The following is a 21,405-nucleotide window of genomic DNA, read 5'->3' as shown; positions in this document are numbered from 1 at the left end:
ACAAGGTGAGATGGTTGTACGTTGCTGCTTGGAAAAGCAGTGTGTCTCAAGGCAAGTGTTGTTCTTGTAAGAAATATGTAAGATCAGCCACTACAAGTATTGTGCAGTTATGAATGCAGATAGGCTGTCTCTGTAGGATTGTGTACCCTGAGTGCTATCTTCTGCCTCTTACAGTTGGATCAGGGAATTGACGTGTTCTGAACGTTACCTTTCTTAACACTTGTCTTACATGTCATGTCTTCCCATTTTGAGGTGTGTCAGGGACCCTGCTCGTGAAGGTGGGTGTTGCTTATTGCTGCTGTTTTGGACAGGTTTTTTCTGTTCGTTGGGCCTGCCTCACTGATGCTCCCCAGCTAGTTTCTATTGTTTTCCTTTTGAAAAGATTTTTTTTTTCCTAATTCATTCCATTGTGTTCAGTCCTTTGCTTTAGCACCTGAAGTTCTCTCTTCTCTGTGTGGCGTGACTTCTCACCTCCTCCTTTGCCTTGTTAGACTGACTCACCAAATAATTAGATTGACTTGTAAAGGCTGACATAGTTTCTTCTCGCTGCTACTTGTAGTAAGTTAAATTGTCCTTTTTGACAGAGGTGTGGCAGTGCTTGGTCTCTCTTTCCCGCCTTAGATCTACGATCTAGTTGGCTAGTGTTAGAAAAGGGAAGTGGATGTTTGTATCCCTGCCCAGGCTCTGATGGTGTCAAAGGACAGAGTATTCACAGTTGTTCATTGGTTTTTAGGATGAGCTTATCCTCTGATGGGTTTTCAAGAGATCCAGTGCTCTGTTCCCAAGAGGTCTGTGGAAAAATGGTTCTTTCCACAAAGGTGTGGTTGATCTGCCAGTTGCAGGGGTGAAGATGAAGTTGACCATGGAGCTCGAAGCTGTGCCTGCTTTGGTGAATTCATTCTTCTCTGGTGATTCTTTTAATTTTCTTTAATGTGGTCAGTTGCTTGCGCTTTGGTGTTGACAACTGAGAAAATGGTAAGGTGCCCGTTCCAAAACAGGGTAAGAAGTTTTGATGGTCAAGAAAAAACACCAAAATCAACTGGCCCTGTTGTTGTGTTCAGGTCCTATTTCTGTTACTGGTTACTTGGAACAAGATCAGGAACCTTCATCGTACTCTCTTCAGAGAGTTAGAAAACAGTCCCTTAAGTATACCAAGGGTGGGAGGAGTCCAGAGCACGGGCCTGACTCCTCTGAGACAAGGCAGGACTGATTACGAGTAGTAGCCTAACAAGTACTAACAAGGCTATGTTCTTGATCTTACAGAATGAGAGGGTGGTGCTGTATGAGGTGGTTGTGGGACTACCTGCTGCAGGCTGTTGGAACTGAATCTTTTGTCTGGAACTAAATGAGGCTAGGTTATGTACTGTAAGATTATGATCTTGATAGTTAACGCTGGGTAAGATGTAAGGAACTTGTGGTATTGTTTAACATGTTAGCTGCTAAAGTTCTTCCTTCTGCCTGCCTTGGTTCCTTTCTCCCCCCTGCCTTCCCATGCTCATGCACCAGGTGCAGCATTGAACCTGAGATCCACATCCTGAAAAAGTGGTCCTTTTTGCTTTGGAAAACTTCTGAGTGTTAGGATATGCTCAGCTGATTTGTTGTATGGAAGCCGAAACCCACAGATCATGCTGGTGTTGAACCTTCAAAGCCAGCTCTTCTTTTGTCACTGAAAGTAGGTTTGTTTTGATATGATGCATATTGTATTGAGGGGACCACTGCCAGGAGTGACGCTTAGCGGCTCCTCTGTGGTTGGCTCAGTACGGTGGCTTGTGTAGGGCAAGCTGTGGCAACTGCTTCTTCTCTTTTCAACACCTGATGGGAAGTTGAGGGCTGTTCTCTGGGATGGAGCACGCACAGGCAGAGGCCTTCCCTCTTTGGAGAGAGGACTTGGCAAGGGCCTGAACAAAGGTGAGAACATACACAAAGTGCCTCCCCCTGTAGAAATGCACCCTCTCCTTCCATGCCTGTCTTGTCAAGTGGTGTTGCGTGTCAGCAGTGGCCAAGTGTTAGCAGTCACCTGTGCCTGATACGCTGCGCTCTTCCGTCACATGCTGAATTCCGCTGTTTCTCACCAAAATGACCTAAATTTAGAAGTTCCAGAATTTAGAACTCCTATAAGGTGAAGATTAGCTGATGACTGAAATGGCATGGGGGCCTCTGGAGGGCCACGCTTCAGTTTCTGCTGCAGTTGCTCCTTGTCCAGAGCGCATCTACTCGGAAAGTGGCATTGCTGCAGTGAGTTTCTGGGTGTAAAAGCTGTTCTTTGAGGTGGGGTCTGGTGGTTACCCTGGGGCTGAGTGTCTTCTGGGGGATTCTGGGTAAGATCAGGAGTTACCTGGACCTGCTTACATCTGTTTAACTCGTAAAAACACTCCACATCGGACCCTTTTCTTCTCCTGTCCCTCAGACATTACATTCCTGCCAATGCTTTGCTTCTGAGCTGCAGAGTTCCAGCACTCAGCTCCCTGCTGCCCCAGCCTTGTAAAATGGAATAAAGTGACTGATCATGTCTAACTGGGAAAGAGATAGCAATGATGTTTTTGCTAGAGTTTCCTCCTTGAACCCGGGGGTTAAGGCACAGAAATCCTTTTGGACACGCAGAGAAATGGCACAGACCTCGATTGGGGATGGAGGTGGAAGACCTAGTGCGGGCCCTGAATCCAAGTAACGCTGACAAAGCTGTGGAGATACGTAATTGTTCAAGATAACTATTTCTGTAATGATTTCAGTCACATCCAAATTTTGCTAATCCATATTGAAAGTTATGGCATTGTAACATTTGGCCTAGATTTGCAACTGTCCTTTATAATGCAGTTGTTTTTGAGAGATCTCTTTGTCAGGTGATAAAACAACTGAAAATTAGTGTTCTGTCTTTTAGCTAGTGCTTTGGTCCTGAGTTTTTGGGACATGCATTCTGCTGAGGGGCTCTTTGCTGACTTATATGAGAACTTCCATGTTACAGCCTGTAGCATTAGGAGACCATGCCAGAAGCAGAAGAAGTAAGACAGGTTTAGTCTTGGTTGTTGGAACTTCGCTAACATGTTGCAACGTTGAGTAACTTTTCATTGCATGCCCCGAGGAATTACGTTTTCAAGCAATCTAGGAGGCTGCTGAGCAATAAGGTAGTAGGACTTAGTATGAAAGCACTAACTGTAATTGAAAATTTTATTTCAGACAATATATCTAAAGGGACATAAGGCTTGATAGCGCTTATAGCAATTGATGGTGCCTCCTTCCCTGCTCCCAGTCTGACTCCACCCCTGCTCTCCTTTTGAGTCCCCAGAGGAGTTTGGGCTAGATTTATGCTTAGAAGTGAGTGATCTCACTTTCTCCATGGTAGACTTATTATTAGCTCCTTTTGCTGTTGCTTTTTCTTCAGTTCAGCAAAAAGCCGTAAGGAAATGTGCCTCTGCAAAGCTGGGTTTAATAGTGGAATTATTGTGGAGGAGCAGCTGGTTGTGAGTACGTCAGGCGATCTGTGTGTGCGCAGAATGGTGGAGGGTCTTGGCCCTAAGATTCATAAGCCCCCTTCCACAGGCTTGTTGGTCTGGCTGGGGAAGAACCATAGATTTCCTGTCCTGATTGCCTGTTCCAAGAGCTATCTTTACCATTCTCTACGTGTGCTGTCTCATTTTTGTTTGTGTGTAGTTCCAAGAAAGGGAAAGGAAAATGCCAAAACTGGGGTGGAAGTCTCACGGTTTGCCGTAAAAGGATAATAGAGGGAGGCTAGTTAGTGTTCCAGAGTCCTTGTCCTGGAAGAATGCTTCTCAGTTGCTTCCCTCTTGATAGTCTGTATCCTTCTGTGGTTTTGCTGTTTCTGTGTGGCTTCTTTCAGCTTGGTGAATTTTAGAAGAATATGTCCTCATCTCATTCAGGTCTAGATTTTCCCACGCTTCCTTGTGTTTCTGTATCGTGCTGAATGTGAAAACGTAACATGTGTGGTAGGAGCTTTATAGGAGCGCATTTGTAGTCAGAGCACACTAGCATCTGTATTTGGGCAGATTCTGCTAGGACCAAGGTCTGACGGAGCTGGCAGTGCACAGATGAGGGTCAGTCTGCCTCCTGGCCATGTCTCATTCCCATCCCTGATACTGGAGAGAGCAGCTTCAATCACAGGGCATTGCTTTTTTCTGTAGATCTTTAAATGTTACCAGCTGGTATTTCATATTTCCTGTTTGGATTTTAAGTTACTTGCCTTAAAACAGGGCAGACACTTGAAAGGGCTTGAGTTGCCTTTCCAGTGCACACTACCCTCGTTTTATTTTTCCTCTGTGTTTTCTCCCTCCCTTGGTTTGTATATAGACTCATGCTACCTCATGGATACGGTTCATTCTGAGCGGGCTGAGTAACGAGATCTGTTGAAGTTGGCTTTGTGCCCATGTCCTCAGATCACCTGCTTGCTCTCTCTTTTTGCCTCTTGTGAGCAGAGGGAGTCTTTGAGGGATACATTTTGTGCAGGGATGCTCTCAACTTTTTATCTTGGTCTTGCGTTTCTTGAGAAGGGTTTTCTGTAGAGAACTGGTCCTGTTAGATGGAAAGATCAAATGAAGAGGAGGGATGCTTCTGCAGTGGAGAGTGTAATCTAATAAGACCAGGAGAGGGTGGAAAAAGGGAACAAGTCGAGCACAGGAGCTGATGTACCATATGCCTGAGGCTGGATTTTGTTGTGGTTGATTGGGTTTTTTGGTGTGGTGGTGTTGGTAGGGTTGGTTTTTGTTTGGTTTGGCTTTGCTTTACTTAGGGCGGGATTAGCACAGAGCGGGGCGAGAGAGAGAAGAAACAGCAAAGCTTGTGTAATGAAGAAGCATTAACACACTTGACTTATAGTTGACCGCTATCCAGAACAATTTCCCAGTCTCATTTGGGCTTGCCTGTCTGAAATTCATGCAGTGTTTGTGAGTCTGAGCCTTGATGGGAGACCTTGTTTCTTTTCTCTGTATGGACAAGCCAAGGTGGGTAGAATGGCAGTGTGCGATGGTTCTGCATGCTGGCTGGATTCATGGAAACAGACTGGAGTGTCTCTGTGGCCCCACGTCAGAATTGTTTGTCCTCTTTGAAGCTATCAGGGGTACCTTAACCACTGGGAGCTAACAGGGTTCTCTTTCCGTAGAGTTCTGTGCAGATCACATTTGAAGAGGGTCCTCAGTTACCGCCAGATGCAAATATAAGTCGTGTGACGTGCAAGGGAGAGTCAGACCACAGCATGGTAAGGCTTTACCATTCTGAATGGTACGGTGCGGGGTTTCTCCATTGACTGCTAGCATGTTCTACAGAGATTGCTGGGGCCCCTGCAGTGGGGATGGTGGAACCAGGGAAGTTTTGGGCAAGGTCTGTTGCTGAGCTTGGAGGCCTGTTGACAGGCTTGTGAGATTGTAGCTCTGGGGCTGTGCATTGGTGAGCTCTGGGAGAGCCACAGGGAGAGCTCCACGTGTTGGTGGAGCTGGGGCGTATGGGTGCTGAGCCCGAATATCAGGGTCCCACAGTAGAGAGGAGAGAGCTCCCGTCACCAGTATGTCTTTACTTCCTCACATGTGGAGTCTGAAATGGCAGGTTCGCAGTACAGAACAGGGCCTGAGAGTCAACCGGATGTTTCTTCCCTGCCACAATGGGTCAACCTTACCTATGGCTTTTGGAGGTTTTGCTATCACAGAGCTGAGTCTCCTTGCCAGGGATATAAACTCATCTCCTTCCTTTCCTCTCCAGGTGCTGTACTGCCATCTGTCAGCTGAAGCTGTGAAATTCCCCGTCTCAGTTACTCAGCAGTCCCCAGCTGCTGTTTCTGTGGACACCTACCACATCACTTTGGCTGTGCTGCAGGCTCAGGTAACAGTTGTAAATGGTTAGCTGTTTTCCTTGTTCTTTCACGTGGCCCCACGCCAGTCAAGGAAGCAGCAGCATGCAGTCACTGTCATTTAGTGGGGTGGCAAATATTCCTGATCTGCATGCCGAGTCCCGTTTTCTGAGTCTTGTTCTGCAGATCTTGGCTACATAATGTAGCCCTAACACAATCCAGAGAGATCTGAGGCATGGCAATATTTTATACTGTGCTCTTAAGCAGTCTTCAAGAGGTGAAAAGTCCACAGAGTTCATTCTTCTTGTGGCATTATGGATAGGGAAAGGTGCATCCTGTGCATATGTACAGTTAAAGTGGTGTCCTGGTTGTTGGTGTGAGAAAGAAATCCGCGGTGAGGAGTGGATTGCTTGTCAGTGCTCCCTGTAGTGCATTCACAAGAACGTGATACAGACTTTTTTTTTGTGTGTGTCAAATATTGGAGATGCTTCTTCCAGAAGAGAAGCTCTGTGACATTGCAATGAGTGGTAACTCCATAGTTGCTTTCTGGCTGGATTTTCTTCTCTGGAATGTGATTTTGTTCCCATTGTGAAGAAGGGCTTGACACTGTAGACGGTATCTTGTGTGGAGACCGTGTGCTTGTTTGTGTTATAGGGAGGTATGGCGAAATTGTAAGTACCTCTGTGGTAGCAGAAGCCAATCCCTTGCTATTGCAGGTATTGTAGTCAGAAGGTTGTTCTAGATCCCCTTTGTGCTCTGGAGCTTTATTAGAATTTTCAACCTGTGGTTAGCAGATCATCCTAGTTTTGTTTTGTGCCTCCCTTTCATGGTTGTTTAAATAGCTCCTCTCTCTCTTCTAGGTTTAGCATGCCTGATGCCAGTCTTGTCATGGATGGCAACTGCGGTCACTTCTTATCTTTGTGTAATCTCTGGGAGCCAGGTGGCCTTTGTCACATCTCATCAAATTGCTCTGCTTGCTGGTGTTTCCTAGGTCTCTTTGTCTGTGCCTGCTGAAGCTTTGGGTTGATAGTTCTTGTAGAGAATTGTATGTGGTGATCTAATTGAGGTCTTTCTGCTGCGTTGTGAAATGCTGGTGAGGTTCCCATATGCCCATTGGTCAGAATACTTCCAAGTACTGTATACCCAAACGTGCCTTGCCTCTTTTATGCACCCCTTGTTGGTTACTTGCCTGGCTACTGTGTCCCAGATCTGTTGCTTTCGACTGAAGACCTTCTGTATTCATGGTGAATAAATGTCAGTCTGTCAGTTACTTTAGAACAGGGGTCCTCAAACTTTTTAAACAGGGGGCTGGTGCGCGGATGAAGTGGCAGGCAGTCATCTGCGGCTGCTTGGTTTCCCCCCCCTAACCCCCAGCGGGGGCGGGGCGGGGGGGGTGTTCTGTAAATACTGGGGGCCGTATCCGGCCCACGGGCTGTAGTTTGAGGACCCCTGCTTTAGAACTATGTTAAATTTAATTCCCTTGTTTTTACTGAAGATACTGGGTCGGGAATTATTCCTGTGTGGTTCTCTTTCTGTTTGTTACATTAGTGATGCCTTTCAGCTGTGTGGGAATGCAACTTTGCAAGTGAACGACGGGATAGCGTACAGTCTGGTTTATTGTTGCAGACTATTGGTGACCTGGATGAGCTTTCAATCGGAAGATGATGTCCTAGAGACATGTTGCCAACTTACAAATGGCCATACTTAGGTCTGGCAATGGTTAATCAATATGGCTCAGTAAATATCCTGTGTCAGTGCCCGACTTGCTCTTTTGGATTGTCCTGCAGGCTTTTTTTTCAACCAGATAACTAACCTGCTGTTTTTCACTCTCACGGCACCTGGGCATCCAAAGGCAGCAAGGAAGCCAGATCCTACTACAGAGCAAGGAGGCTTCTGCAGCTGCTTCTTCTCGTAGGACTGGGACTGCTTGCGTTCTTGTGTTCTGTCTCTTGTTGCAGTGGTGCGAGGGCCTTTCAGTTGCTGAATTTGAAGTGGGGCAAAAAGCACCTAATGGAAACAGAAGCTGTTCCTGACTGGTATTTGTTCTGGGCCAGGTGGAGATCCACTTGGAGGAGATACAGAATGAAGGTCTCCTTGTGTCCTGGGCGTTCAAGGACAGACCAGACTTTAACCTTTTGGTTCTTCCGAGACTTCAGCTTTGTGAGGTGAGCGGCAGACACTGGGAGGCTGGACTGGAGGGGAGGAGGGGTGGGAGGGGCAGAAACAGCACTGAGCCAGGAGGAAGACTTCTGCAGAGGGGAGAGGTGGGCAGTTCACTGTCATGGCCCTTTAGGTTGAGGGAGGGCATTCTTTCACCCTGGAATCAGTATTAGCTTGGCTCTGTTGAAACAGCACATCCTCAAGTGGGCCAAAGCAGTACCAATGTCTGTTGTCTGAGTTTGGTGTAACAGCCGAATGGGAGTCTGTGTAGCAAAAAAGACTTTGTCTGTGTAGGTCCTCCTGCCATTGTTAGATGTGGAACTGCAAAATGACCTGGATTGCCCACTGTCCCCCTACCCTGTGGGTTGCTTGGTTAGGTTGGTTTCTGTTTGAGAGGTTAGTGTGCAGAACCTGTGGGTGTTAGAGGTTTAATGAGGTGAACACGGGCATGCTTGTGCTTCCGTATCTAAGTAGGTTGGTTGATTTGTTTGTTTTATTAACATGCTTGTTGCTTTATCCTGAGTAGATGTAGGTATTTGGCTGTTCTCCCAAAAACATGGTAGTAGTATCTCACGGGGCAGTGAGGATGTGGCAAACCGTAGAAGCTGTATTGTCAAAATTTGCAACAGGTGGACTACAGATGTAGAAGCTTAGTTGGTCGCATGTACACAACTTACTTTTGCCTGCGGCTGTTATGCGGCAGCTGTAAGCACTGGGGATAGCAAGTGCAGGATACAGGAAGCTGTGTAGCATCTTAGAGGCTTGGGAGGCAGTTGGAGCTGTATAAGGAAGTGTGTCTGTGTTGTTACGACTTTCCTGCATTTCCTCTTGATTTGTGGAGAGAAGAATGAAGGGAGAGCGGATCTGTCCACCATAAAGGATCTGATTGAGGATACCATTGTCAGCACACAGCCAGCCATGGTGGTGAATCTGAAGGCCTGCATTGCTGGAGCCGGTGCGGTAAGGCGCTTTCCTCATGTCCTTCTTGTATCCCAGGACACTTCTGAGGGCTGAGGCTCAGGCAGGAACCCAAGGGTTCAGACTCACTTCTGGGTGATAGCTGCATCCTGGTCTGTGCTGTTGTAGGAGTTTCTGCCCCACAGGGAATGGGGATAACTAGAGACTGCTCCAAAGGGCAGCTCTGTTTGTACCTTGTTTCCTGAACACTGAGTGCCAGTTGTGTGGAGGTGGAGCTGGATGGCCTGAGATGCATCTGTGTTTTGGCAGTTTCTTTGTTGCTCTGAACACCAAGGTTCCATCCAGGGCAGCCTTTACAGGTGTGGAATGGCCTGTCTTTTGTAGTCTTCAGTTATCTGTCTGGCAGCCAGCAAGCTTGTTTCTTGCCTTTCTCTTTTCCTGTCTGCCTTAAATTTCCCATCTGAAATAACACGGGGGCCCACTGGAGGTCGATAGCTCGGGGAACCTGCAGCATTTCTTGATGGCTCCATGGGCATTCCCCTATATTGGTATGAGGAGCTACTTAGTAGATGCAATGATGAGTGACATGCATCTGGCTGCTGTCTGCTGGCAAGAGAACAATAAAGGCACCAGTCTTGCTCTTGTCATTCCTCAGGTACCCAGCAACAAGTTGCCTCAAGAGTCCCTGTCTAGAGTAGCAGCAGCCCCTCTGGGTTCTAAGCTGTTGCTCCGGAATCTTCAAGTGCTGAACTTGGGCTGCCAGGGGAAGGGAGGTAAGCGTGAAAACATTGCAGGGGCATGCATGCAGGTGGTGAGAGCGGAGCAAGTGGATGTTTTGGGTGGGTTTGAATGGAAGAGGGGTGTGCATCTGCTGAGCCGCTGCCTTGTGTTGATGAGTGCACACGTGCGCTCTGTCCCTCATTTGCAGGAGTTGGGGAGATATGCTGCGTGGCAGAGCTAGACAGCCCCCCACAGCAGAAGCGGACAAGGCTGGTGACGGCTGGTAGTGCTGGCGCAGCAGCAGAGATGGAGTGGAGCGAGGAGCTCGTTCTGTAAGTGTCTGCCCTTCTTCCATCTGTCTATTGTGGAAGCAGGCTGGCACAGTCTCTGGGTGTTGTTACCATGCCACAGTAACTGATGCGCACAATGCGGAGGTGAAGCCTGCACTGCAGAGCAGCGTGTGTTTTTGCTGCCTGCACGCTGGACTACAAATTCCAGCGATTTCCTGCAACGTGCATACATATTTCCCACTCCCCTGGACACTCTGTGTTTTAACTGGGTGGGCAGAAGCACTGACTGTGGGCAGTGTGTGGGAGTGGCAGGTGCAGGAAGCCTGGAGCGTAAATCTCAGCCTTCCAGACAGGTTGCACTCTCAGCTTCCCCTGGCAGCCTACACAGCCCTGCAGGGGTTGTGAACTGGAGCACTCCTCTTCTGTGTAGCTTGCTGCCCCTTGTTGTTGTCCTCCAAAATAGCACACACGTACTGGAGCTTTGGAAAAGGTGATGAGGTGTGTGAGATTTGAGGGAGGGAAGGTATGGAAGGGTTGTCTGCTCCATGGCTGTTTTGTGAAGTTTGCCTAATACCAGCCTATCTTTTTCTGTTTCAACAGGGAGTTGGGACCTAGAAGTAAAGAGCTGAAGCTACAGGTGCTGGGGAACAGTGATGGAGGGGGAAGTGAGTACGGGCAGCTGTAAGATGGGGTTGTAAGACAGGGAGACAAAAATGCCTAAGGGACTTCCTGTGCTCTGAGCCTGCACCAGTCCTGTGTCAGTATAATGTGTCATGAGCTCTGCAAAGGATTTTTCATACCCAACTTTAGATAAGCCTCTGACTGCATGAAGTAACTCTGGAGTCTGTTGTTCTTAGTGAAATGCTCTTAACTCTAACCTTTTTGGTACTTGGAAGGTTCCCATGGCCCGCCCATCTCCGCTCTGAAGTGTGGAGAGGGATGTGGGGATTTGTTCCCGTGTATTGGAAGAACATTGCAGAAGGCTGTTAACTCTCTTCATTTGTATTTGGTCAGGGGCAAACTGCAGCACCTATTTTTGATGGAGGCTGCACAGCGGCCACCTCTTTAAGGGAGTCAGTTTCTGGATTGGTAAAGAGGAGCAGAGGAGTGCTGTCCGCTCCCTCCTCCCCCTTGAGCCTGGGGACTGCTGGAGTCCTTGGGGATCTGCTTTGTTGGCCCGAAGGGCTGCTTCCCAAAAGCAGGGGTTGCCTTGGAGACATCTGAGGTGTTGAGGTCATGTGTGTTTTGTTCTCCTGTTCCTTCTCACAGGCGTGGTGCTGGGACATGCCATACTTTTGCTTGATTCTTTGGGCAAACAACCGTCCAGGAGACAGGTCTGCTCACTGGCCCCAGGAGCTGGGTGGTCGCTGACGGCTGAAGCTACCATTGTATTGGAGGTGAGCTTGTGACCATAAGCTCAGCACAAATGCACATGCTGAAAGGGTTCGTGATGTGAGCCTCTAGCTGGAGATGAGTGCTACTGTGCCTGGGCTCATCGCAGGGGACTGGCAGACCCTTAGGCTGAGGAGGGGTGTTGCCTGGCCCTCAGCTCGTGAGCCTCCCTCTGTTCAACCAACACTGTAGCGGGGATGGCTCTTCAGTGCCCAGAGCAGCAGCTTTTGTCACCCACATGTCTGCCTTGGGTGAGACATATGGGTGAGGAGGAGAGTCTCTCTGAGCTGTGCTTTATGCTTTGCAGGTGCTGTTCCAGGAGCCTCCTGCCTCTTTGAATGCTCAGCAGGCCACGTCTCTGCGAACCAGCATCACCCCCACTAAGAAAGTGGAGATGGACCGGACCATCATGCCCGATGGCACCATCGTGACTACTGTCACCACGATTCAGTCCCGGCCCAAGGCAGACTGCAAACTGGGTGAGGCTGCCCCACGACAGGCGTCTTGTATGGGTGGCTGCTGTGGGGGTGCAGACTCAGCTGCCATATTCCCAAGGCCGCTTCCACAGGCAGTAGCAAAACTACTTAGCCAGTGTGTGTCATGGTTGTTGCAGACTTGCACTTGTGTGGTGCTTTCAGCTCCTGGGTCGGAACATGGGCATTGTCACCGTTCCTTTAGCATCTTGGGGCTGGCTAAAGATTTGTATGTAGCCCTGGGGGAGGGAATTGATGCAGCCCTGTGTTTGGGGGCAGGTGAGAGATGGACAAGCCTCTCTAACACCTTTTGGTGGCGGGAGGGCCCGACTCTAACGTGTATGCTATTGCATAACCTCTGCATAATGTCAGGCTAAGCATTTTGCCACTCTTCCTCTATTTTCTTCACTGCTAAAGAAGTGACATACATACTGAATGTAGAGCCAAAAGCGTGCTGACTTTGCTCGCTAGTGATTGCTGCTGCTTGCAGTCTGATATCCTGATGAATGTGGTGCGAGATATTCCACGAGGTGAGGCTGGGAAACAGCATGAATGGGATCTCGTGCTGGGGCTGCTTCATGTGTCTTTTTCCAATAGGCTTCTTGCTACTTCATTGCCACAAAGCCTCATGGAGCCAGCCTCTGCAGGCTCTCCATGCGCATGTAAGGCTTTTTGACAGTGCGCGCAGGAGGCCTTGATACAGTAGTGAAGTTGCCTAAGCTTCATCTCCACTTACTGGTGTCTCTGTGTTTCTGCCTCTCTTTCACCATGAAGATTCACCATCGAGGTCGCCTTCCAAGGTGGAAGTTACGGAAAAGAAGACAACGGTGCTTTTGGAGAGCGGCTGTCCTCACAGTCCCTTGTCCATCAGTAGCTGTAAGTCCTTGGAAATCTGAGGCTGTTACAGGAGCAACTGTGTTCCTTAGTCTTTCTTGGAGAGCTGCAGTCTGAATGCGGGTTGCTGAACTCATCTGTGTCTCCTGTGGAAGAGAATGTCCAAGTGCCCGAGTGGAGGCAGGGGTGGTGTGTGGGAGCAGGTAGAAGAAATTGCACTTTGGCTATTCCGTCTGTGACTGGGTGTTTCCTTGTTTGATGAGAATGTTTCAGGCTATCTGGACCCAAAGAGCTTTGCTCACACAGTATTCAGGGCTCTGATTGTCTCTGGGACAGAGCACAGCAGCCGTTTTGATGGTTGGTGGCCAAGGCTGCCAAATTCTTGGGAGTCTTTGAAAATCTTTGTTGAGTGGGAAGGATATTTTAATGATGCGCCTGGTGGGAAATCAAGATTTTCAGGTGCATAAAAGAGCAGAGAGCTATATGGAGCTTCCTTCCTTTAGCTGATTTGGGCAAGTGCACAATAAATTATTTCCTCTACCTTTATGCATGTTAAGTTGCCTGTTACAAGCATCATGATCAACAGGCGACCTCTTGCCCTTGCTGAAGGTTGTTACTTCAAGTATTGGTATCTTTCTTGTGCCCAGGGGAGAGCCATATGCCCAACAGCTTGGATCCCGTGGCTGAGACTGCAATCAGGCAGCTAACTGAGACAAATAACAAGCCCGCCAAGAAGACCCCAACAAAACGCAGCACGCTGATCATCTCAGGAGTTTCCAAGGTCTCTGATAGTTAGGGGGCTCTGTTTTCCAATGTGGGAGGCTGTTTCTAGGGATGCGTGTGTGCAATCACCTGTCCTGTGCGGACCAGTGTGGGAAGGTTCCCACACAGATGACTTGCTTGGCAGAACCGTTTTGCTGCTTCCTTGCAGCTTGTCACTGCTTCCCGGTGACTGTCAAAGGTACCTTGCCAGTCTGTAGGGCAGCTGCCAGTGGGAGTTCACCAAGAGCAGGGGCAAGAAGGGAGGCAGCTGCCATAGCTGGTTGGGAACCTCATGGAGAATGTAAGGGGGTCTCCTTGGACGTGCCAACAGGATGAGGGGAGGTGCTGTGGAATGCTTTGGAATCAGCCATGTTCCAGTATGTTTCAGCAAAAGAGCGATGATTGCACATCAGTGCTGTCTGGCACTTACGATTGGAACTGGAGCATCCCTATGTATGTGTGGATGAAGGACTGGAGATGAATGCGATCCTTTAGACCCTGTCTTCCTGTCTGTCTGACCTGCTAACCCCCCTCCAGGTACCTATTGCTCAAGATGAAATGGCACTTTCTCTGGGTTATGCTGCATCCCTGGAGGCCACAGCATACAGGGATTCTGCAGCAGAGGGGACAGCTGACCGGATGCACAGTTCTACTGAATCGTCACAGCTGCTGGAAGTGTCACTGTTGGGACAAAGGGCCAGTCAGGAGCTGGATGAGACAACGCGATCGGACATATCTGAGAGACCGTCAGTGGAAGATGTTGAGTCTGAAACTGGCTCCACAGGAGCCCTTGAGACCAGGAGCTTGAAAGATCACAAAGGTAAGGATGAACCGTTAAATGGTAGCTGACATTAGTCTGTTGTATGTGAGGACAAAGTGACGTCCGAGTTCCCCTACCCAAGCGTGGGGGCTGCGGCCAGCTTTCCACATGGTAAAGAGCTGCTTCTGCTGGAGCCTGGAGGAGTCTGCCTCTGTCCCACGCTTCCCGCTGGAGCGATTCCAAACTCCTCTATTTGCAGGTGTCTGATTCCTGTGGCCTTTTTGGTTTTTGTACTGTCTTACATGGGAACCCTGTGCAGCTTGTGTGTTCCCGAAAACCCGTTTTCTCTCCCAGGTCTCTGGGTCCACCGATCAGGTGCGTGTCCGTAAATAATGATTCCTCCTCTGAATTTGGCTGCCTCTGGTGTGGAAACAGAAGCCACCCAACAATGTGGATTGTATGGGCCTTGATGCCCTCCCTCTTTTTCCATTAGCATCAAAGCAGCTAGTGCCTCTGAACTGTCCGTACCATAGGGTTTCCATACAGACCCTCTCCTTTTAAATGGTGGAACAGGCCTGCCCCAAACAAGCTGCTGTTCTGGTCTTTCCAGGCTTGTGTCAATTAGGTGGGTGGTGCACCTTGGATTTCTCTGCTTGTGGCCCTGATGGTTTCAGTTAGCTACAAACTGAACATAAACAAGTGCAAGCCAAAATCTCAATTGCTCAGAATATGAGAGCAGGACAAATTTCGTGGGGTTGTACCCAGGTACAGCCAGGTACTGTTTGAACTGTGGTGGCCCCTTGCTTGCATGTCAGTGGGTAGAAAGGTGTGTGGCCCAGATTCTTGAGAAACCTGGCAGGGCATGGAAGAGAAAGAATAGAAAGCAAGCCCCCTCTGTAGGAAATACTGTTGTTATATCTTTGTATGGCATGCAGGTTTGGATATGCTTTTTTGCACCTGTTTGGGGTTGATGGTGATTGGTGTCTACATCCTGTCCTGCCTGCATGAGACATCCAGAGCCATCACTGTTACTTGTCTCCAGATTTGGCGTGTCTCGGAACCAGTGGTAGTTCTGGGGGGCTTGATGTCTGGCTAATCTGGGAGCCCTTGAGACAGGCTAGTATGAGAGGCCTTTTCCCCATTGTGTGTTCCTCCCAGTGTCTGTGCATGCAGACGTTCTCCCTTGTTTTCTATTTGTACTTTGCACTTCCACTGAAGGGAGGATATGGTTTCCTCAAAGGAAGTTTATGTAGAGGGGACATGTGATGGTGTGCTGAATGAAGCAGTTAGTATTGTGGTCTGTCTTGAATGTAGACTTTGTCTTGCTGTTGCGAGCAGGATTTGCCAGCCTGCTGTGCACTTCTGCTGCTTGGGGCAGCACAGGTCTTTGCCGCTCACCCAAGGGCGGCTGGGTGCATTATTGCCCCCAAGACTAGCCAGGGCAGGATGCTATCGTGGTTTCCATCTTCTTCCTTTCTGTCTCTGCAGTTAGTTTTCTTCGGAGTGGTACCAAGCTCATCTTCCGGAGAAGGAGCAAGCAGAAGGAAGTGGGCCTGAGCCAGTCACATGATGACTTGTCCAATGTCACCGCCAACTCCACTGCCAGGAAGAAAGCCGGCAGCTTTTCCCGCCGCCTCATCAAGCGCTTCTCCTTCAAGTCCAAATCCAAACCCAAAGCTAGCGACAGCATAACAGCAGGTGAGAACTGAAGGAAGGAGAAGCCCATCAGAAAGATTGCATAGAGATCCTTTTCTATTTTCTTGTCTTCCCACTCCATGGTATCTGTGACTTGCACTCCAGTTCCTTCCAGCCTTGGCTGAGGGAAGACACCCCAGTGCTTTACACCGTTTGGGGACGTGGGGATGGCGAACCCGGGGCTTAGGCTGCTCATCTGCCTTGGCTTTAGCCTTCTCCAACTGTTGTACCCCACCTTGCACTCCCAGAAAATCCAGGTGGCATGCTAATCCCCACGGGGGTCCCAGGAGCTGCGAAGGTGCTGCCTTGAAGAATGTGCCTGCGTAGCTGTCTGGCATCACCAGGTGCATCTTGGAAAGCGAGGAGGAGGCATTGCAAGTGACGACCCTCAGAGTTAAAGATTGAGAAACTACAGTGTTGGCTACATTGCCGAGAAGTGTGGGATGTAGCCTTGCTCAGCTCTTCTAGTAAGAGAGAAAGGCACAGTTGCTGGCCCTCTTAAACACTCTTCTTGCTTCTGCTTGGTGCAGAAGCCGTAACCTGACTGAGGCGTGGTGTGGGGCAATGCGTTCCTCGGCTGTGAGCAGTCAGGAGAACAAGCTGTGGTTCTTCACCTGGCTCTGCAATTGGAACAATTTCTGGTCTGGTCAGTACTGAGTGATGCCTGCTTTCTGTGCTATGCTGATGAAGGAAGGGGTCTTCAAGGAGAATGAAGTTATAACCACTGGGCAAGTTTTTGTAGAAGCTTGGGCTCTTGCAAAAATGTGTGGTTGGTGCTGTCAGTACTGCCACCCTGTGATGCAGCCCTCCTTCCAAATCTGTCTTCCTGAATGGGGACGAGGCAGAGCTGCATGTGCACACCAGCTATCGTACAAGTGGAACCCTTTCCCTTGGGGGTGGCTGGGGGCATTGCTGGTGGGGTACCAGGCTATCTTCTGGATCTGCGGTGCATTTGGCCTCTCGTGGTTCTCATGCTGAGGACCAACGCTGCACTGTGGATGAATGGCGAGTAATGTAGTGATGCTAGCGAAAGGCAGTCTGACATGGAGCCTGCAGCTGTGTGACGGTTAGGAGGCAAGAGTTTACACGTTTTCACTGGGTGAAAGGGTTTCCTGTAGCAGAAGGAGCCTTTCTTGATTGCATCTGGTATTTCCTTTCATTTAGCGAACCTGATTCACCACGTTCAAACAGTGGGCATTTCTGCAGCGGGTATTCGCAGAGCAAGAGGCGTGCAGGAGAAAATAGTCTTCTTGCACGGGAGGAGACTGCCCTTCTAGGTGGACGGTTTCCCGGTCTCCTGATGTGCACGCATTGAGAATATCCCCAGAGGCTCTGTTCGGATAGCATAATGACACTCTTTGGAGAAACACTCGTGCCTTGTCAGCAGGCCTGGTTTGAATGGAAGGCCCTGCTCTCCTGTGGATCATAGAGTTAAGGAGATGGGGCAAAGGGGAGAAAAAACATCACTGAAGAGTGATCACATAGGCCTGACTGGATTTGCTCGCTCTACTCGGCTGTTACAGTACCTCTTGAGGCGGGGGCTGTTGCAGGACGCAACCGACTGAAGTAGTTGTTCTCTTGAAAGCGTGCTTAAAGCATGTCTTGTTCTTCAGACTGACAAACCCGGGCTTACTTGATATGGCCATTGCGTGCCATTTTGAAAGACTGGAATGTGTTTGGTATGCTACTGCAAAAGGATTTGCAGGTGGGAATTTTGGGGTGTCTCTTGAAAGTGTGTGGAGGTGGGGAAGGCCAGAGTTGCCCAGGCCTTGGATTGGAAGCGTTGGTGTGTGCCAGCATGGGGGGACTCTTATTTCCTCTTTTCCCTACCAATTCCTTGTGAGGCTGGGCATGTGTGGGAAATTGGACTGGTCCAGCTGGCTGACCAGGAACCTCTTCTCCCTATATTTGTTTTGGTCCAGGATTCTTTCTGTCATTCCTGAGCTCTTTCACGTCTATTATCCTTAGTTTCTTTCCCTGTCCACACGATACTGTGGCTTTGTTCACAGCTCTGTGTGCTACGGCTGTTGGAGCACTTGCTGTTTCTCACTGAAAGACTTTATTCCTCAGTGTGAGCGACCAGTTCTTACTGCAGTGCTGGTGGAAGTCTGCAGTCTGCGGCTTGCCTCTAGCGATCTGGCTGCCAATTTGATGTAGCCTTCCTTTGCTGGGTTGGTGTAGCATCACACACAGTACTGCCCTTTGCAGGCACGTTTGTTCCCAGAGCCTCAGTGTTTGCTTCCAGTTTGCCATTCTCTCTTGCACCATCCCTGCTGCAACTCTGCCTCTGTCACTAGCAGTACTTGACACTGGTTTTGGCTTCTGTTTATTATTTTTTCATACCATGTCAAGGTTGCTTTGAATGAGAAGGGCCTGCCGAGCCCAGACAGCACTGCTTCTCTAGTGGGATGGCTGTGAAACTTTGCATTAAAAGTGCTGGCTTGAACAGAAGGGAACTTTTGGAGGAGCCAGCAGCTCTTCAGTTGCTGGTCTATCAGAGGACCTTCTGCGAGCCTCACTTAATAGTCTTGTATTCTTGGCTTTAAAACTACAACAGCAGCTTGAGTAGTCTCAATGCAGAGCAGTGGAGTCGAACATCTGAGGTTTCCACCTGTGCTTCTGAAGTGTCAGTCTGGGGCTTGTGTACACAAGAGGAGGGTCACGAGGGCTAGCAAGTTGTTGTCTTCATCGCTGCAGACCAGAGGCAGAAAAGACAAGTGAGGTTCGTGTCTGACAAATGCGTACCTGGATTTTGAACTGAATATTTTGGTCTGGCTCAGAGGAAAGAGGTGATAGGAAAGCTAGGAGTAAAACCAAAACTTAAGTTCCTCACGGGCCTCAGGTACTGAGGATCCTTTCCTAGCTGTGTTAAACAGGCAATTCCTGCCACATGTCTGTGGGCTTTCCTGAATTTGTTCCCGGTTTCTTGGCTCCAGGCTATGCCCACTGATGAATCACAGCAGAGAAGTACTGGTTTTGATTTTGAGCTTTGACCTGGCAGGAGATTCATCTGGGAATCTGTGCTGCGGTCCATAGAATGAACAGCACGTGAGATGCATGATGGTTGGCATGTATCTTCCCTTGATTTTTTGGCAGTGCTTTTCATCACAGCAGTAAATTTCTATGGAAGTTTGTATCTGGTTAGGTAGCTTGTGAAGGAAAGGGATATTGTCGAGTGCAGACAGAGTGCATCCCCAGATGTTAATTCCCATACCCATTTGTGTTTCCTAGCAGAGATGTGCTTTCTGCCATTTTATTTGTTTCTCAAAGTCATACGGCACAGGACTGATACCGTAACCTTTTATCTGCCTCTAAATCTGTACTCAGTGAGTGCAGAATGTTTTCCAGGGTGTTTGGGTAGACTGCTGTGTGAGGGGCAGAGGGGTAAGGGGGAATGGCTCAGCTATGCTCACTGGGATATTTTTAGCTCTGACATGCTCCCAATTAACCTGCTGATCATTTCTCTTCATATTGGTACATGACTTCCTTTGTCACCTGCACGGTTGTTTTCATCCCCCAAGTAGTTGGTGGCTGTTTTTGTTAGTCCTGGCTATGCAAACACGAGTGACTTTCCTAGTGTCCTGAAACAAGAACGGTAAAAAACCTGCCTCCTGGGCGAGGTGGTGTGATTGTTAGTGTGAGAAACTATTCTTCTATCCTAATCTTATTGGAAGGAAAGGGAAGGTCACTGTAGGCCTGTGGCCTCCAGGAACCGTGGAGACAGAGTCCCAGGGAGTTTCCCCCATAGAAATGCTGCTTAAAGAAATCTCTTTTGTATGTAATCCCTGCTTGTGCTTCTGGCTCTAGGACAGGAGAAATGCTATTTGAAATCTGCTTTTCCCTGTTCAACTTCTGGATAACCATGCTTTCGCCTCAGTGCTGTTGTGGGGTCTGTGGCATTTCGTAACGTCCAGCACTATGGAACAACCCCAGTGCGTGGCATGGGCTACCATTGAACTTTTCAGATTTGAATGATCTGCAGTTGCCAGGTTGCTGTCTCAGGGTAGGCTCAATATTTGCACCTGGTGAAATCAGTCCTTGACAGAATATTATGTGGCAGAAGAGGAGCAGCAGAGTGGTGGGCTTGAATGCATGGAGGCTTCTGGAGTTCAACCTGCTTACGAGGGCCTGTGTTCCAAATGCTGCATTTCACTGCCAGCTACACAAGTAGAAACGGTTACTGCTAAATGAAGCCAAAGTATACATTTTTGAGTGATTTTCTTTTGTTGTTGGTTTTCTGGGGGTTGGTTTGTTGTTGTTGTTTTTTTTTTTTTTTTTTTTTTTTTTCCTTTCGGCCATTTTGGCTGAACAGAGCTACTAGACCTTACCTATGCTGTGTTTTTTGACTTCTCTGAAGAAAATAGATTTCTCTAACTGTAAGAATGCTTGTAAGTATATTTCTGTATGGTTACATGCTCCCCCCATGTTTTGGTAAGGCTTTTTAAGAGCCTTGCTGCAGAAAAGCTCTCAGCGTCAGCCCACAGGGAGTATTCTCTCAAGGTGAGAGAAAACAGGCATGGAAGGAAATGGAGGGAACTGCGAAACCTCAGTGGTTTGGTGGTCCTGTAGGCTTTGGTGTTCCTATGGATGTCTGACCAAGGCCAAGTAGCTGGAGAGTGCACTCTGCAAATGCCTGTGCCAGTCGTGCTGCAAAGTGACTGAGGACGATTGTGCTGATCAGTGGGTCAGGAGAGCAGCCTGACTGGCTTCTGTGGCATCCACAAAATACTTCTGATGTGGACCCCTGTGGGAGCAGAGTTGAGTGAGCAAGTCCAGCTTCTGCTTCTGCAAGCATCCTCACACTGCTTATGTAGCCAAGGATGGGTTTTTATGCAGATTGGCTGAAGTGAGGGAGAATGAGGGGAGCCTACTCAGGTAGAGAGCTAGTCAGAAAACAGTTCAGCAGAGGGGAGTGTAATGAAAACATTTTCAAACTGATACAAGAGGGCCATGGGCACCCACTGTTTCTAGACTAGAACTGGGCACACAGCAAAGTGTATGCTTACAAATGTTTTAGTTCTGCTTTTTTGTCTTCAGCAATGCTGCTTCCTTCCTGCGATGGCTTTTCTTGGTTTATTGTTTGCTGAACCTACAGAGATGTAATTTCTGGATAGCTTGTGAGATGCTTGAACGTTGGGTGGCTGGCGATCATGTATTTCGGGGTCTTTGCTGGTGTTCTCCACCCCACCCCACCCCCAGCTGACAGTGAGTGTCAAGGCAGCGTAACAATCCCAGTGGTGGTCAAACTTGTGGAAAGGTCTTTGTGTCCTTGTGACCATTGCAGCTCCTACAGGCATGACTGCTGCACACCACCTTTCCTTGCTCGTACAGGTACTGGACCAAATACCCATGCTGAATTGGAATTAGCACCCCTCCTTGTGCGTGCTTTTTTGTACTCTGATGCCTTTTCTCTGGGTGGATTATTTCAACCCTGGATTATTTTGGGGAAAAAAAAATCATGGGAACTATGTAGCTATTTAAGAGATGAGAATAAAAGTACTTAATTTAGATTAAATGAATGAAGTTCTTGCACCTTTCTAAATGTTGAAGAATTCCATTGCTGTGTAATGGCTGAACCTGTTAACTTATTAAACCACATGGAAAGCAAAA

General features: G+C 48.6%; 1 protein-coding gene across 2 annotated transcripts in view; it reads left to right on the top strand.

Moving 5' to 3' along the window:
* C2CD2L (C2CD2 like) overlaps positions 1 to 21,405 on the top strand; it is a gene marked incomplete at its 5' end in the record, with an annotated part of 24,779 nt that extends 3,374 nt beyond the window's left edge. The window contains 14 exons of one of the 2 annotated variants that reach the window (XM_080366913.1): positions 5,111 to 5,206; positions 5,704 to 5,823; positions 7,846 to 7,956; positions 8,798 to 8,911; positions 9,525 to 9,642; positions 9,798 to 9,921; positions 10,480 to 10,544; positions 11,149 to 11,276; positions 11,579 to 11,750; positions 12,519 to 12,620; positions 13,226 to 13,359; positions 13,878 to 14,160; positions 15,589 to 15,798; positions 16,044 to 21,405. In XM_080366913.1, coding sequence (XP_080223039.1) covers positions 5,111 to 5,206; positions 5,704 to 5,823; positions 7,846 to 7,956; positions 8,798 to 8,911; positions 9,525 to 9,642; positions 9,798 to 9,921; positions 10,480 to 10,544; positions 11,149 to 11,276; positions 11,579 to 11,750; positions 12,519 to 12,620; positions 13,226 to 13,359; positions 13,878 to 14,160; positions 15,589 to 15,798; positions 16,044 to 16,105 — 1,839 coding nt within the window. In that variant the 3' untranslated portion in view covers positions 16,106 to 21,405. Of the gene's footprint in view, positions 1 to 5,110; positions 5,207 to 5,703; positions 5,824 to 7,845; positions 7,957 to 8,797; positions 8,912 to 9,524; positions 9,643 to 9,797; positions 9,922 to 10,479; positions 10,545 to 11,148; positions 11,277 to 11,578; positions 11,751 to 12,518; positions 12,621 to 13,225; positions 13,360 to 13,877; positions 14,161 to 15,588 lie in introns of both variants that reach the window. The other variant, XM_080366912.1, reaches the window with a different exon arrangement.

Source organism: Falco punctatus (assembly GCF_963210335.1).
Source record: "Falco punctatus genome assembly, chromosome: 16".
Taxonomy (NCBI): domain Eukaryota; kingdom Metazoa; phylum Chordata; class Aves; order Falconiformes; family Falconidae; genus Falco; species Falco punctatus.
This window is presented reverse-complemented; position numbering and strand designations above follow the sequence as displayed.